This window comes from Dermacentor silvarum, chromosome 4 (genome assembly GCF_013339745.2).
Source record: "Dermacentor silvarum isolate Dsil-2018 chromosome 4, BIME_Dsil_1.4, whole genome shotgun sequence".
NCBI classification, from domain to species: Eukaryota; Metazoa; Arthropoda; class Arachnida; order Ixodida; family Ixodidae; genus Dermacentor; species Dermacentor silvarum.
The window spans coordinates 16838968-16856035 of NC_051157.2; the positions used below are offsets into that span (position 1 = coordinate 16838968).

Sequence of the window (17068 nt, forward strand, 5' to 3'; positions counted from 1 at the left end):
GACCCGAAGCCTTGCAAGAACTCTGCGAAAGCCGAAGAGGAAGAGAAATACAGCGTGCTTACTGTGGAACCAACACCACCGCAGTCTGGGGAAGCAACGCCTACGCTACGCGTCGACCCTGACATCCAACGAGCCGCACGTGAGAATCCAGGCGGTGGTGTACCGGCCGTCAATGGAGACCATGAAATTGGCGAACTACCAGCTCTTAAGCAAGAAAGCCCCAAGGTGAGTGCCGCAGGCGCCAAGCCAATGCACGCTTCCGTCAAAAAGATCAGAACCATTAAGAGTGCACCGACTGGCGCCGCCCCTGTTGAGAGCTTTCCTGCTCGTGTAGGGCACGAGGAAATCGCTATTGAGGAAGGTGTTTCTGAGCACTACGACCTCCAGGAGAACGTTGAAAATCACAACCCTGATGGTGAAGAAGTCGAAGGACGCCACGTTGAAGGCGCTAAAGTTGAGCACCATGAGTATGAAGAAATGCTTTCCGGACAGAGCGCGAAGCCAACGTTTCTTCAAATACCGGAGCCAGAAGCCCAGCTTGCTGCAGTCGTCTCAATACCGTTCGAAGGCGACCGAAAATTCTGGTTTTACAAGGACAGCACAGTGTCCTTATACCCTGAGAGCACTTTCGGTGTGACTGCCGCGTTTGTTTGCGCAGGCTGGATAATCCTCCTGATGTTCCTCACCGAAATGCATCATGGCTGGTTCGCCATCAACAGCCCGACGACGTCGTCATCAGCAGCACCAACATTGTCGCACACGGTTCAAACGCAGCCGTATTCCATTCCACCGCTTCCAGAAACTTGGGAGCCTCCAGATATCACCGTCACAAGTTATCCGCCCATCCCGGTTGAAACGGGGGCAGTGCCACAGATGGACACGTACTACTGCGCCACGGCGCATTGCGACAAGGAGGCGCGATATTTATCCAGTTTCGTGCTTGGCGACCCCTGCGAAAACTTCTACGAAGACATCTGCGTCAATCGTACTCGAATGTGGTCGCAACCGGCCCCAGGTGCTGCGAAGTCGACAAACTCCATGATGGCTGAACAAATTCAGGCCAGTGTGCTCCGGTACATCAATGACGACCGCAATAACGACGTGAGGATAGCGCGCAACCTGCTATCCGCGTGCGTCCACGAGGCTGAACAGGAGCGAGTCGCCGCCGTGAAGAGCATGGTCAGTGAGCTGCTTGGCGTGTCCTGGCCAATCGACCGGTCCTACGAGGTGTCTCTTCCCAATCCCTGGGAAGTGGCTGGGAAGCTTGCCCGTGAATTGAACCTCGAACCTCTCGCCGCTCTGTCTATCGACATTCACCCGGAAAAGGCGGGCGTAATGGTGATCGGCCTCGACGAACCCTCTCTCTTCCAACGACGCAGCTCTCCAGGAGTGCAGCTGTCGCACCTGATTACCACCAGTGTACGGGAGGCAGTCAGGATGGTGACGGCAGGTCCTGAGGTCGAAGAAACTGCGAAACAAATCATGGAAACCATGTTCACCATCTGCGACCTAGCCGTTGCGCCGTCCGTGCGGTACTTCGGTACCGAGAACTACCGCCTGACCCCTCTGGGTGATATGGAAGCTGCCGTCAAGTTGATGTTGGACGTAATATTCTTGCGCTACACCACTCTTGATGATGGCACGGAAATACTGGTCAAGTCCCCTTCTTACTTCGAGCGCTTGCTAAGACCGGATGTGATGCGCAATCATCTCGCACTGCTCAACTACATGGGCTACCGCGTGTTCCTCCTTTTCGCGGCGTTCACCTCCTCGTCCGCTCTTCAAGAGGTGCATTCGATTCTCGTCCACCGGCCCACGAGCCCCAGGGACGGCACCAGACTCGACCTCTGCGTCGGTGAGGTGGAGCACGTGCTGCCAGCGATGTACGTGCGGGCATTCTTCAGGCAAATAAAAAACACCAGCTTCGACACCCTAGCGCGTGTATGGTCCTCCAAGGTGGAGCAGGTGTTTCAGCGCGGGCTCTCCAGACTTTCTTGGTTCCGCAAGCACGGCTACAGCTTCGGCGACTCGTTTGACTTGCGCCTGGCCAACCACAAGCTGTCCACGAGTCGGGTTCGGTACTTCTATCCCAACTGGATCATGAGCAATGCCAGCTACGCGGCGTACGCGTACCATCTTCAAGCGCGTCTCGATCAAGTGCGCGGCTCCACCGAGAGCAGCGTCAAGTTAATGCGAGCTCTTTACGAGGTGCGCTTCGCCGAAAAGATCGAGCCCTTCGTCGATCGCGCAGCCGGTCTGTCCTTTTCGGCCAGCACGCTGGACGCGTCGCCGCACTACGACGTCCAGAAGAAGAGCCTCTTCGTGCCTGCGGCCGTAATAAATGCTTCGGTGCCGACAAACGGCTCCATGTTTGCGTTCCACATTGCCCGCTACGGCGTCCGCCTAATCAAGGGCTTGATGCCGGTGCTGTACAACGACTTTGTGTTCAGCAACGGGCCTTCAGACGACGCACCGCTGCTGTACACTCAAGGCTACGACCGTCGGCTGCGGGATACGGTCAAGTGCCTGGTCAGCGACTACATCAAGGCGCCGGACATACTCAAGAGCAACTTCATGCGCAGTATGAGTGACGTCAGCCCCGCAGGCTTTTCGCTCCTGGAGCAGACGGTGGCTCTAATGGCGGCCTACTGGGCCTTTCAGGTAAGCCATCCCTGTCCCCTTTAACATGGCCTAGTTCGATGTTAACATGTATCGTTGCGCATAGCTGCGTCAACAAACTTAAAGAAAGGCGTGGCATACGCAAAATCGAGCATATAATGCGAACCTGTTTATAATAATAGGATAATAGGGCGGTAATTGCATGCACAAGGGTTGTTTGCAAATCGTTGGTGTATATAGGCGCTCGTTTTAGGGACACAAGATGCGAAGAATACCTGCCGTGGTTGCTCAGTGGCTATGGTATTGGGCTGCTGAGCACGAAGTCGCGGGATCGAATCCCGGCCACGGCGGCCGCATTTCGATGGGGGCAAAATGCGAAAACACCCGTGTACTTAGATCTAGGTGCACCTTAAAGAACCCCAGGTGGTCCAAATTTCCGGAGTCCCCCACTACGGCGTGCCTCATAATCAGATCGTGGTTTTGGCACGTAAAACCCCATAATGTAATTTTTAAGACACGAAGAATTTAGGAAACGTGGGGCAATGCAAAACACACGTGCAGCTTTGTAGTCATGAAATTATATTATAGAGTTCGTTATAGCACTAGTAAAATCACTCTTATAAAACTCCTCTCCCCCCCTTCTTCCCCAATAACCTACAAAAATATATATCCACTTAAATATTTTCGTGCCTGAACCTAACAGCATAAACAAACTTGCGGTGCCGAAATTCAAGACTTGTATTACGCATAGAGGGTTTCACGTAGCTCGTAGAACATAGCTGTACTCATACAGCGAACCTTTCTATGCTTACCCTACCCCCATTCATTAATGGTTTTCATGATTTGGACTCTTCTGCTCTTGGACATTTTAGGCATATGCTAGCGGATGCTGTATATTTAATATATGATGAAATTTTAACCAATATATTATAGTGCCAGTGAACGCATATCTGTTCTACTTAATCAAACAATATAACCCTACATAAAACCTGTAAATATATATTGGCCGTGGCCGTCGTAATGTAATAGCGCACGATTTTCAACTGCTTAATTTTCTGACTTCTTATATATGGCCAAAACCTTCCTTCTACCACTGGGCATGCCACTGGGCTTGTGCCAATTCTTGGCCTATCCTCCAGAATGTGTCTGTGCCACTGGGACACAAGAGGTATGGAATCATTAAATGGTGTTATCTGTCGTTAAGCGGGCATATCGTCTCCTCTCCCGCCTATTGAGCTATAGTGATAACCGATGGTCTATCAGTGTAGAATAATTGCTGCCAGAGGAAGCTAAGCAAATCCGGAAGCGACGGAAAATTAGTGTAAAAATATTAGCCAATGTAATGCGTACACCTCCTGCCTGAATTACGAAAACGAACACACGTGATGGCTCTTGCGAGGTGCTTTTCCTCCAGGGGTCTCGCACTGCTTTCACTGCGGCTGTTGATGACAATAATGACTGCAAGAAATATTGTGAATACGGCGAATAGATCAGTGCGCACCGGAATGAATACAGCATTAAGAAAACACGAGAACCACTGTTTGGTGCTTTCCTAATGCGATAGTTTTTGCGCGCGGTGATCATCATGGATGCTAAAGGGACACTACAGAGAAATACTATCTCAGTTTAAACTGATAAAGTGCGCTTTGAAAACTCTTATATTACAGCGAAAGCTGTATATGGCTAGGTGAAACGAAAAACCGTTCGCCACATGTTTGGATAAAGGTCTCCATTGGCTGCGCCGTCAGTTACGTTGTTCTCTACGTCGCACCCAAGCGCGCGCGCCATTGGCAGCGCCGTTAGCGACGTCATTGCTGCTCTGCCCGCAACGCCTACTCCTCGGCTCGCCGTTGTCGCATGCGTTCGATATCTCGAGTTAGCTCGGCGTCGTGGCTAGCAGCATCCGCCCGCCATTTGCGCTTGCGTTCCACTTCGCGATTTCAACGTGGACGTTTCGTCGCAGCCGAAGCCAAAGTGCCGCTCGAGAAACTCCCGCTGAAAGCGGACGTTGGCCACGGCGAACGCGTTCCCGCCATTGCCACGTTGACGCTGCTCTGCCCGCAACACCTACTCCTCGGCTCGCCGTTGTCGCATGCGTTCGATATCACGAGTTAGCTCGGCGTCGTGGTTAGCAACATCCGCCCGCCATTGGCGCTTGCGTTCCACTAGAAACACAAACATGTAACCAATAATTGAGAAACGCTTCAGTGCAGCGTCGGGATTAACCCACTGCTAAACACCCGGGCCGCACGTTTCAGCTTCACTGGTTAACCATCTGTACGGAGTGCTTGGGCGGTTTTTTTTTTTCTTTTTTTGTTCATTTTGCGGTAAAAGGTTGATTGCGAGAAGATAAAATGAAGACCGAGCTTCTATTTCCTTTTCTTGCTTGGATTACATGCCTAAACCCAAGCGCCGGTATACTTCAGTGTGACGTCGCGAATTTGAATGTATTACATTGTAACTGGGCGATTGTGTCTAAACTGCGCTAAGGTCACACTTTGGCTCCTTCAGAATACAACGTAGTCCGTCTTTACGGATTAAGAATTAACCATGTCCTCACAGACCCACTAAGATGCATGATGTCACGGAAAGTTCTTTCGGGAACTTGAAGGGGTCGCTCGTCTTTACATTTTGCGTCTTTCCTGGCCTCATTCGAGCCTGTCTCCATGGTAACAGTGACTTTCTTGGTATTGCATAAGGATAAGTTACTAATGCAGCTCAACTTCGTGTTCTCTTTAATGTCCCTTTAATTCTGACCATAACGATGATGACGAATGAATACTCGTTGCTATGGGCACCTCTCACAGGTCAGAGGGTGCTAGAACATGTTCATTTATCGCCCCAGCATTCCCGACGCTGGCCCCGAGAGATGCGAAGAAACTGAGATGACAGTCCAAATCACAACTATACCCATGCTTTATCGCTCGTTTGAGCATTGCACACCGATATCTACCGAGCTCAAGCTCAGCCATGTTCACGGTTCTGATCTCGACCGCGAACATGACCGTCACCCAGCGCATGCGCACGCACTACGATGTTTCCTGGTCTCGGGCGCTCTCGTCTCGTGGGAAACTGATCCCAGCTTTCACCATAGAGTCATGTGGTTTCACGGCGAATGTGCATCGCGCCGCTCCCATTTCCCTTCTACCGCTCACTAGGTTGTGTTTCTGGCACTGCTGTCGACTATGGAAAGCTTCCGCGACATGTGCCTCATATTTGTAATGCTCCGTTACGCACTTTGCTTTCGCGTCTTCTACGGCACAACAGGAATGACCAGTGAGCACCACTTACCGTTTTGCCTGCGTACTGTCTGCCCTTCAGGAACTCCTGACCGTGAAGCGGGTGTGGCGATCGGACTTCCGGTTCGCGCAGCTTCCGGACCTGAGCTCCGACCAACTCTTTTTCCTGTATTACGCACTCGACAATTGCGAGCGCAGCGATGACGCCTACCAGGCGCGTGCGTTCGACACGCGCTTCGAGCTGCCGCCGGAGGAGCGCGTCAACTTCCCGCTGCTTCAGATGGACGCCTTCAAGCACGCCTTCGGATGCCGCGGACGGAGTCCCATGGCCACCGCGTCCCAGTGCTCCGTGGCCTTTTGATACAGCGCTTCGCTTTCAGCGGACTACTGAACTTCGCGTCAATTGTACGCGGACGCCGGAGTTGATATGTGGCTGTACGTGAGTTGATATGTGACTAGTTAACATGTGACTATACAAAGGACTATACGAACAGGAACCGCAGAAAGCAAGCTTACGCATGACTGCTCATGTGTATATACATGGGTGCTATCATCTGAGCTGATACTTAGTAACGGCAAACCTGAACACAGGGCTGACTCGTGCATGGGCCCTGGTGCATTCGGCTGAAGTTTGTGGCAGCTGCTTCGGCCGTAGCTGTTATATAGTTTTCCCTACGGACATTCGCTAGGAGGACATGCATAATGCGTGCCGCCGCCGTTGGAAGTCCAAGTGGTCGCGGTATTGTGCGGACGTGACAACTGCGAAGCAGTACCCTGCACGCGTTGTCACCATTTTAGTTTTGACGTATTAGCATCGGTATTTTAATTTGTCGTCTACTATAACAATTAGGCTAACGTTACGATATTTCTTGCTCTCCGCCCTCTGGGCTGTAGTGTTTTAACGAGACTAGACATTTAGCCATTATGATATTGTGCTCCTTGTGCTACAGATAGAAAACCATGGCGTCCAGCATGGCTAGAATAAAATTCCCAACCACATAATCGGGCTGTGCAAATGTTTCCAGTGAACATAGCCAATTTAGGGTGGCTGGCGGTGCGATTGTGTGGTTCGCGCTTGGGGGAACCTTCAGCGTTCTTCTTCCATTTTGAGATGTGTGTGAAACCTAGAAATGCTGTCATTCAGGGTTGCCCTGAAAATTATTTGAGTAATAATCGCAGCAGCCAAAATAAAACATTTCATGGTACCGACTATTAAAAGGAAGTGATAGGTACCGTAGAAATTATAAAAATAAACATTGATCCAAAACTGAGGGATACAAAAATGCCACCACCAGCTTTAGAGCTCTAGAACTGGCAACTGGCATATTATGCATCGCTCGAGCGCATGTCAATGGTTTTCGAGCGAGACTTCAGCAGAACTCGCGTCAACAAAGTAAAGCAATTTCACGTATACTGTGAGTTCTAGTACACTGTAACTGTGAGATAACAAAAATATAGAGCTAGTTTACACAATTGCCATGTATTCAGCGTCCTTAACGAAAATTTTCACGGCCGGAATCAAAGCCTTTGTTCCAGCAGTCACTGAGATTGAGTTTTTGTTTTAAATTCATGGAATTTTTATTTGGATTAACTTAATGGATGCCTATAATGAGATTATTTTGTTGGGTTTCGTATGTCGGGCCTCCAGCTAAATCTTATTCAGGTCCGTCCACATGTGTTTTTTCTTATTCATGTGTGACTATATACATATATGACTAAGAACAAGAGCCACACGAAGGAAGGTTATACGCAAGGCTGCGTCGCTTGTCGTCTTGCTTCCTCTGTGACTCATCCGGAGTGACGATTACTACATGCGGCGTAAAGCCTAAGAGTTCTTACCGACGAGCAGCCGGCCTTCATTCAGCCATGTTTACGTGTTTGATGAAAAGGGATGTTTCCAACTCAAAAAGCAGGAAGGAACCAACTACATTGTTATCCTCAAGGGCACGCACACGCGCTCGCTCCGCTTGTGCACTTCATCGTTATCGGCGTCAGCTCGCTGGCGCCACCACGGAGCGTCTCGCCGTATAGACCGAGTCTCGGTCGAAAACAAGCGTTCGTGTTTTCGTTTTCACGTAGACAGCTTCGGACAGTCGAAGGAGTAAATGGTGAAGACAGCACCGATCCACCATGGTAGCTTGGACGAAGGCCGATTCCTGCTTCTTGACGCGGCAACATCTCTTTTCGTCGCGCGTCTACTGTGCGCCCTTTCTGATTGCCGCTGGAACAACTAGGAGCTTCAGCTTGGGCACTGGGCTGTAGTTGGTGGCAACCTAAGATTGCAACGGCAAATGCAATCTCCAACTTGAACATAATTTGCACGGATGCGGCAGTCAATTACATTCGATCATTTAGGCGACATCACAGCGTAACCAAACTTTTTTCAATACTGACGTCTCTCGGGAATTATGTTTTGGTGCGCCGAAGCATAAAACGCAGTTGCAGTGTGATTTCATAGGCGCAGCTTGTACTGAATTCGTAGGTTGTCACCGTGAATAGTACGCAATGAAGCCATAAATATCAAACCAAGATCTGGCGCTTCTATGAAGATACCTAACAAAGCACTAGATCGCCACATAAAGACAAAAAGAAGACCGCTTTCACACTGGAGAGGGTCGCATGCCTGGATAGTGCAACGTACATGGTACCCATACCGACTTCCTTCCCAGACACGACAAGTTGCCGTAATTTTCCAACCTACAAATCATAACGCATAATTTTTCAGGTTCTGAGTTAATCAAACTCTTAGGATATAGATACCTTTAAGTTCTGCCTTGAACGTGGGAAAGAGAGTGAGAGAGAGATGAAAGAAAGGAAAGGCAGAGATGTGAACCTGAACGAAAATCCGGTTTGCTACCCTACACAGGGGATGCGGTAGAGGAAGGTTGTAAACTTAAAACCCATACATGTATTGTAGCGCTTCTCCGAGTCCTCAGTTGTGTATATATTTCAGCAAACAAATTTTATTGCTTTTTTGTGCAACAGTGCTCGTCATAGCCAAAAATAAAGGAGAAAGTTCTAATTTTTCGGGATTAGGAATGGTATTTGGTCTCTATGGCGTTATATTGACCTAGGCCCTTCCTGTCTTTTTTTTTATCTCAAACGGCGTCCACATTTTGGTGCTAAGGCTATGCAGATAGCACTCTTACACGCTACGAGGTGCGCCGAGCGTATGCTGTGAGGCTGCTAGTGTGCGAGTTTGATATTACTACGGCACTGGGGTTCAGGGAAGTATCGTGTTACTCCTAGTGGCATGTTGTGACCATACGCTGCACTTGCATCTGTTCAGCAACAATAAGAAAGCGGTTTCCACCGCGCACAGTACAGAAGTTTTACCATGAAAGAGGCTCACAAGAAGAGGGATACTTGAAATGATGAACAAGCATAGGGCTGTCAAAGGCTGTAGCCAATGTTTCGACTAAGTGGAGTCAAGGCTGTCCTGACGACGACCAGTCCACTTGTCGAAACGGTGGCTCCAGCGACCACTGTTAACAACTTCAAGCTACCATCTTTCCGTAAACATCTGTCATGTTCGAATTCTTGATGCCTTGCAAATTATATGGTCTCCACGCATTGATTTCGACGGTATACAGGCTGCGGACGTTTATACACGTATACCACGTACTCCATACTGCATCACACTTTTGTGGTCTCATGTTGGTTGGAAGCTGTTAGCCGTACCATCTGCAACGCTTCATGGCTTTTTAGTAAGATTAACTGTATAAATCAAGAACACAATGACACAACATTTCCAGGTAGATTCACCCTTTAATAGCTGGATATCAAGGTTTCCAACATGAAGATCATCGCCGCGATTACAGCGCGGCGCCTTGTCTTGCGTGTCCAGCAACGTCTGCGATTAGATGCAAACAGAGAAGGTACGAGAATACACGGGACACAGCCAACACGCACATGTGTTCAGGACTCGCCGACACGAGCCTGCGTAATAAACAGCATAGGAAATGCGTAGACAGTGCTACATGGTCAGATACATTTGCGTGTCTTGTGTTTGAACATGTGTGTATATATGTGACTGGCTGACTGCAGAGGAAAGCCAAGAGTGCAGACCTCGCGTTGCTCGTATATTAAGGCAGGCAAACAGGGAGCAGTGAGCAATATTTATGTGCACTCAGAACGTTCCACGTCCTTGGGGAAGCAGGGCAACGTTTAACTGTCCCAACCGCGTATGGGTCTGTTTGGTGACACAGGAGCGAATTCTGGGCTATTGTATAGATGTACAGCAGCTTTATACGGGACCCATCAAACACGGAGAAGACCCTTGAATCAGCACCTGCCCTCTTTAGACGATCAACAAACTCCAAACACGTGGAGCCTCTTTGATCTCTGAACCCTACTTGTTCGAAGCAGTCTTTCTTCGAAATCTCGAACGAGCTTGATGCGACGCGGTGCTGAAGCGAATAAGAAATATTCGAACGAAACACAGTGCTCTCTATGCTTAAGGACTGCGCTTCGGTGCCTCAGTTTGGAGCCCCCAAAGGAAGCCCTCTTTGATGGGGGAGTTATGGCATCAATACTGTAAACATCTTATACATATAGGTTACGCACCGTAATGAATGGTCAAAAACACCCTGTAGCATGCGATCTGCTGTTTTTATAGTTTAACTTGTGGTCATTTCCGACAGAGGTGGTTGATCTTTAGTGAGATCGACCTTTATTTCTTCTACTACCTCGCGCATTTCGCAGTTTGCTCCGCCACGTGATTTGAAAACGCACCAGCGGCGGGGAAATCTTGTGACCTCCGAGATAGAGGAACACGTCGGTGTGCCTGCAGTGGCACGCACGGTATCAGAGGCCATGAATGTAATCATCAGTTTTGCGTAAGACATCTTGCAGCTATACCAGCACAGCGCTGTGGGCGCTGCTCGTAGAAACATCAGATCCCCAAGACTATCCGAGCTTTAAGCGCTGGTTGGACAGCGACGAGTCTTTTGGGAGGCACAGTACAGAACGAGGTTACTCGCATCCCCAGTGTGCTCTTCATCGTAGTAATCTCCGCAGCCGTGAACCGACGAGCTTCTTGTTTACTACGACACAGATGACCCTGTCAAAACGAGAGGCACGTCAGTCTACACTGTACTACAACCCGCGTTGTCACACTGTTAGGCGGGTATTTTAAAGCCGTGCCTCGTATTCTAAGCATAGCTCGAGTAGCTGTGACGAGGGCACCTGCACTTATTTTCACCAAGCAGAGAAGAGGCACATTGCGACAGCAAGCTAGTTTCATCGCTTAAGTCTTGATCAAGTTATATCTGATATTTGACTATAGCGCAACGACGCTGAGACCAAGATTGAAAAGGAGTCCCCAAAGAGGGAAGCTAGTTCTACTGCCTTATTAATGATTCTGTTTAAGTTGGATCCCTACTAGATCTACAATACGGAGACTAGCATACATCTGTAAAAGAAAGGCAGTCCATTTCAATAATCGAGAAGGGTCACTCTTATGAGGGCTGGCTCAATCACTTGACCCTGCCAATAGGGGTCCTCTATCACGCAAGGCGTTGACTGCTGACGAGTACGTAGCTACTATATTCCGTCCAGAAGCTCATAACGTCGCGACGCACGGGAACATGGTCAATGCAAAAAAAAAAAAAAAAAAAAAACACACACAGAGGAACAGTAAGGACAAAAATTGAAACACTCGCGTTTTGGTAACGGTAACAGTTGACCTTTCGGTTAAACACATAAACTTCTTGCCGATCATGCAATCTTCCCAACAAACGTGCACTGGTGCTGCAGTAACCGAATCAGTAGTCGTCATCCGCACTTCAACGTAGGGCCAAGTTGGTGCGCTGACGCCTCGCAACTAAGCTTGATCACGACGTGTCGGAGTACAATGTTTATCATTCAGACACTCGCTGTCACACTGCATACTGCACGATACATTGCGTCTCCAGTTTGCGCCACTGAGTCAAAAGCTGTTTTCAAGAAGCTTCGTACAAGCTCACAGCTAATGTGCGTGGTGACACAGTCTGTTTCAAGCATCACATGAGCGAGTCGGGGAGAGAGGCACGTCGAGCGAATATGTCCGCTAAGCGGTGGGAGCGACGGGTGTCGTCGTTCACTTCTTGCACCACAGTCCGAACACCCTGACGCACAGCGCGAGGCAGATCACCTCAATGACCCAGAGGCCGATGACGCCGTAGCATACGAGCAGGTGTATGAGCGCGAACGTGTACACGGTCTTGTCGCAGTAGTTGTTGGGCTCTCGCAGCAGTGGCTCGTATCGGGGTCGGTAGATGTGGAGCACCCAGTAGTTGCCCATGCCAAACCAGACCAGCAGGAAGATGGTGAGCGCGTACTCGGTGACCTTGGTCGAAGTGGAGGACCACAGCTCGTCGATGTCGCCGTCGGCCAAAGCGTCGTCGAGGCGCTCGTAGCGCCGCCGCCGCATCTGGTGGTAGAGCAGCGTGCCCACCTTGATGAGGCCGAACGCGCCGCCGATCAGCAGGTACAGCGGGATGTTGGGTTCCTTAGGGCATTCCTGCAGGTACTGAACACCTGCGCGGAGGTAGCACAACCGGAAGAGAGGCACGCTGCTTTAAGGCACATCTCTCGTATATTCGATACGTTAGCACTTGTACGCGGGTCCTATCTATGAAATTTTCGCTCTGTCGCGCTCAAGCTTGCCAAAGCACTGGGCAGTTCAAAAGGCGCGGGAAAGTTTGCCACTGATCTTCGTTTATAACTACTGCGCGTGTGCTGTTAGAAAAGCTATAATTCAGGAAGCAACTTTTCCTTTTCGACAAGACAGCACTGAGCTCCGAATTCAAGGCAGCAACGTTTGATCTGCTTTTCCTGCGCTATTGCAAAATTTTGCGTCAACTCAATTTCTTTCCTCTTTACTTTCTTGTTTAAAGTGACTACCTGTGAAGTGTTTGTGAAATGTTTATGAACAGTGCTTGCTACAGTCTATGCGTCAGGCTATGTAGAATGCGATATATGTCTTTTTTTCTGTGTGTGTCTGCATTTCTTTCAACTGCGAGTGATTGCCTCGCGTTTGGATAACTGGTAAATAGCTGAAATGTTTCCAGTCAGCTCTCATAATCCTTCATTCACTTACCAATTTAAGGTTTTGAAGAAGCCAACGACCTACTGTAATTGTTGCCAATATTTCAAATGAACAATCAATCAATCAATCAATCAATCAATAAAATGCTCTGCGACATGCCTTACTTGATACTTTATCTTTAAAATCACTGTATATAGATAATCGTTTATCTCTTTTAAAAACCTGCCGAACTAAATAATTATACAGAGCACTTCGATCCCAACACATGAACGTAATCTTTCTCACCTATGATCATCATCAGCAGGGGCAGAACAGAGAACATTGCCAGCAGAACAGTCACCACCACTAAAAGGAAGAACGAGAAAAAGAAAATGCGTCGTAAGTCGAACACATATTTGAACAACGTATGTTTGCGGGGAAAAAAAATTCAATTTACCTGAAGAGACTGAAACGCACATGCAAGTTTGAGACATCCCATTAAGGGTGCGGAAAGCGGAAGCGAATGTCGGATATTTGCGGCGGAATAAGTCCCCTAAGCTGACACTAGCGAAGTGAATATCGCTGCAAAAAGGAGCCGCATCAAAATGAGGGAGACAGATAGATGTCAAGAGGAAGATTTACATCGTCATCTGTCCTAAAAATGCATGCGAATTAAGAAATAATTTTTCTTTGCATTCACTGCGCTCATCTCCATCACTTTCTTTCTTTTTTCCCCATTTTTTCTTGCATTTAAAAGATAATTAAGATCTACTGAATGTACGAAGCACATTTGTCGTTTACACCATCAAGTTGTAAAGCAAGAATTTTAGAAAATTGCAAAATAGAAGAAAAAAAAAAGGTAACAAGCACCAAGCACCAATTGTGTAACTCCGCAACAAAAAGAAAAAAAAACACGCAGTTCTGTAAACTGCATCTACTCAGGCGTCTCAAGTCACCACTCTAAAATATACTTTTAATTTGTGAATAGGACGTTTGCAAAGCTTTTGCTAACATTATAACAATCTTATTTAAGCTGTACGCTCATGTGTAATCTCTGTCTGCTTCAAATGCTCTAAGAGATGAAGCTTAAAGAATTTGCATATTTGTTTTTGTAAACATTGTGCTTAATTTTTTTTATTGGTTCAGTGATGGGCCAATTGAAGCATTTCTGCGTTTCACGTGTATTGGAATGGGGAAGACGGAGTTGGCCTAGAGCTAAACCTTCCTCTTAAGAATGCTAAAGGGGCTTTTTCATATACAAACAGAGTACGCAACATCAAGGCCCACTTTACTCTCAAGAACTGCGTAGGATACGAGGACAGAAAGGTGGTCAAGTTGGTAAGAATTCATCCTACAAATAGGCAGGCGCACACAACACGGACAAAGGATAAACGAATGGGACGATAGTAAAATGGCAGCGATCTGGATAGGATAGCAGAGAGGATAGATAAAAAGAAGGCAACCATTTACATATACACAACGCAGCGGCTAGGTAAAAATATCCATAGTTCGCTTGTGGAGTGACTTCGAACTATGTGACCCCGCCCCGCACACCGGCACTTTTGGGTTATACAGCAAGCTCCAAGTTACCGGGAACCTTTTCAGGACACAAAACAAGTAACAGAGCAACGCCAAACGACCAGTTTTGATGGGTAAAGTATTGTATCAAGACTCGGTTTGAATTTATTTGGCAACCTAATGTTAGTTGCTATAGTGTAAGAAAATGAATGCGCAAGTTTTGCATGTTTAATTTCGCGCCCAAGTCGTGGTGCCAGTGTGCCTGTGTGACGTCAAGTTTGAGCCGTTTTATGCGGTAATTATTCTCAAAAGTCGTTGGGTTGCGCCTCTGGTTCCTTCCAAACTGTAGCGTAATCGTTGCTTACCAAAACAGTTCATAAGTGCCCGGCAAATGCTAATAAAATATGCGACGTCACGAAGAGCTAGTACGGAAACTTCCATCGTTGCGTCGCTACGAGTGTTTCATTTTTTGAGCCTCTTGCGGCTTGCGAAGCTTCCGGCCAAGGCAAGGCCTATCTTTAAATGACTTCGTGCCCCTTTAAACAGCTGGCGTCACTCAGGAAAAAGCTCTTTATCCCACTCGTAGCGAGCATTAAAGCGTAGGTCTTAGAAGGTCATCGCTGCCCGATGATTGCTCTTACGACTGCCAGGTGAAGCAAAAAAAAAGAACACTCATCAAGTCGCTTTGTCTCAATTATACCGAAAATACGCGCCGTTGGGCCCACGTAAAGGCATCTTGTTCCACCTGCGCGACAACCTAAACAGAAATAATTTACTCCGCATCTATCTCTGTCACATGCGGGAAACCGCAGATGAAGAAAATATTTCGCTCGGTTGCGCAGCGACTGCAACGGTGACGTCAAGGGCAATTTCTTATGGTTATGTTCTAATGTAAGTACCATGTGGCACGCGGGTAGTAAACCATCTTTCACTGCTATGACCTTCTTTATCTTCTGTCCAAGGCTGAGAGGTCTCAAATTATTCACCATGCGCTGCTAAGAACTATTTATTTAGGTGATTCACACGCAGAGCTCTGAAAGCATTATTGTGCTATAGGCCCCGCGCCGATGAACGCACTCCCTGGGGATATTGTTTTAAATATATTTAACTGTTTTAAATTGAGCATAAAGGATGACAACTATGGCTTTATCACGTAGTCACATCTTTTAGTAATGATATTTCGCAGCAGTAGTGACTGTCGCAAAATCAGTAACAGGTACAATTTAGAGGCTCTGGATGAAACGGCAAGCTTTAATATGCATTGCAAAGGAAAGAACAAAAACACTTAACCAAGGACTGAAAAGCTTAATAAAACCATGTTTTCATGAACCCGATAAAGTCAGGTCGAATCGGCTTGTCAAGCTGGAATCCGATAGTAGGATTCAGGTAAACGATATAGCAGCTCGGTCCAAGCGAGCGTCCAGGCGGGTTCGGTCAACCCACCGGGCTGAGATGACTGGCCCAACCCACTTGGCAAGATGAGTGTAAACGCGCCCGGATCTCGACGCAGGTCAGATCGACTTCTCGCTCGACCCCCGCCCACTTCGAGTTCATGTAAGCGAAGCTTAAGAGCTATTTAGAGCTATGTAGCTATGTAGACCGGCAAACGCACGCGAAGCACGAAAAAATAGAGGGTGAAATGAAAAGATTTTGGGCTTTTCTTGCTTTTAATGAACACAAGTATGCTTCCTCGGTAGCTTGCAGTATAAGCAACCCCCGGATGAGGAGTGCTAGTTTAGGTTTCAATGAACGTGCGCGCGCCTAGCAGTTCCCGGACATCCTAAGATCTGGTGGAACGAAGTAAAGTAGATGGGGATGTTCGCACTTCTTCTCGTTCACAAATTTTTAGATATAAAGAAATTTGAGTGAACGGCAAACAACTCTTTTGTCTGTTTAGTTATTTTTTTATTTCTCTTTTTTGTGAATTTTGAATCGGGCGAAGCGCAGAAAGTGGTTGACTTGGCGCGTCCGTCGAGCTTGCCTCCGCTCAACCTGGTCACTCGCACAGTGATATCACAAGTCGGATGGCGCTCAGTCATCTGCTTCGGTTGCCGTGCCAAGTATGAAGATGGAAAAGATAAGACAGATAAGCGTGATCAGGCGTGCAGGGAACGGAAGACACCGGAAACCAGGTCAACCAAGCGTCAGACGAAGATGGCTAAATCGGGGCATCGCATGTCTTGTGCGGCTCTGTGGCGTTCTAACACCAGGATTTCCAGTTCTGCACGTTTTCCTAATGACAGCAGGTAAGCACAAGTACTTCACTCTATTTTCTGAGCAGGTCTTCATTTTGCATGAATAAACCAGTTCTGTGCAAGCCTGAGTGGACTGACATAAGAGCAGTATCGCTCGACTCATTTGTCATGACGGCAGCCCATCTGTTGCCAGTGAAATACTTCTAATGAAGGGCTTGAACACGTGTTTGTTGGGCTATGCATTTTCACTCTTTGTCGACATGTACAGCCAAGGCTAATGTTAACAAAAGACACAGCCGTGGCGCTTTATCATATTTCAAGACCAACGGCAAAACGAGACACGTAAATACGTAATTTCTTGTGGCGTTTTGATGCACCCCTACTTTACTTCAAATACTGTCAGCGAAATACAAGAATTGCACACAACCTTCTATAAGATACCAATATGTGCACCGTCATAACAGAAGTGACAGAGCCAAGTTCCGTGT

The 17068-nt window shown here is 47.8% G+C and overlaps 1 protein-coding gene and 1 long non-coding RNA gene across 2 annotated transcripts in view; one reads left to right on the top strand and one right to left on the bottom strand.

Annotated features, from left to right (window-relative positions):
* Positions 1 to 9612: 9612 nt before the first annotated feature.
* The window catches only part of LOC119449534 (uncharacterized), a 224527-nt gene continuing 217071 nt past the window's right edge, over positions 9613 to 17068 (bottom strand). Inside the window, exons 3-4 of the mRNA XM_037712719.2 lie at positions 13174 to 13233; positions 9613 to 12377 (exon numbers count right to left, since the gene is read on the bottom strand). Coding sequence (XP_037568647.1) covers positions 11938 to 12377; positions 13174 to 13233 — 500 coding nt within the window. The 3' untranslated portion in view covers positions 9613 to 11937. The remainder of the gene's footprint in view (positions 12378 to 13173; positions 13234 to 17068) is intronic.
* The window catches only part of LOC125944659 (uncharacterized), a 71304-nt gene continuing 70752 nt past the window's right edge, over positions 16517 to 17068 (top strand). The window contains exon 1 of the long non-coding RNA XR_007466333.1: positions 16517 to 16631. This is a non-coding gene — a long non-coding RNA (uncharacterized LOC125944659). The remainder of the gene's footprint in view (positions 16632 to 17068) is intronic.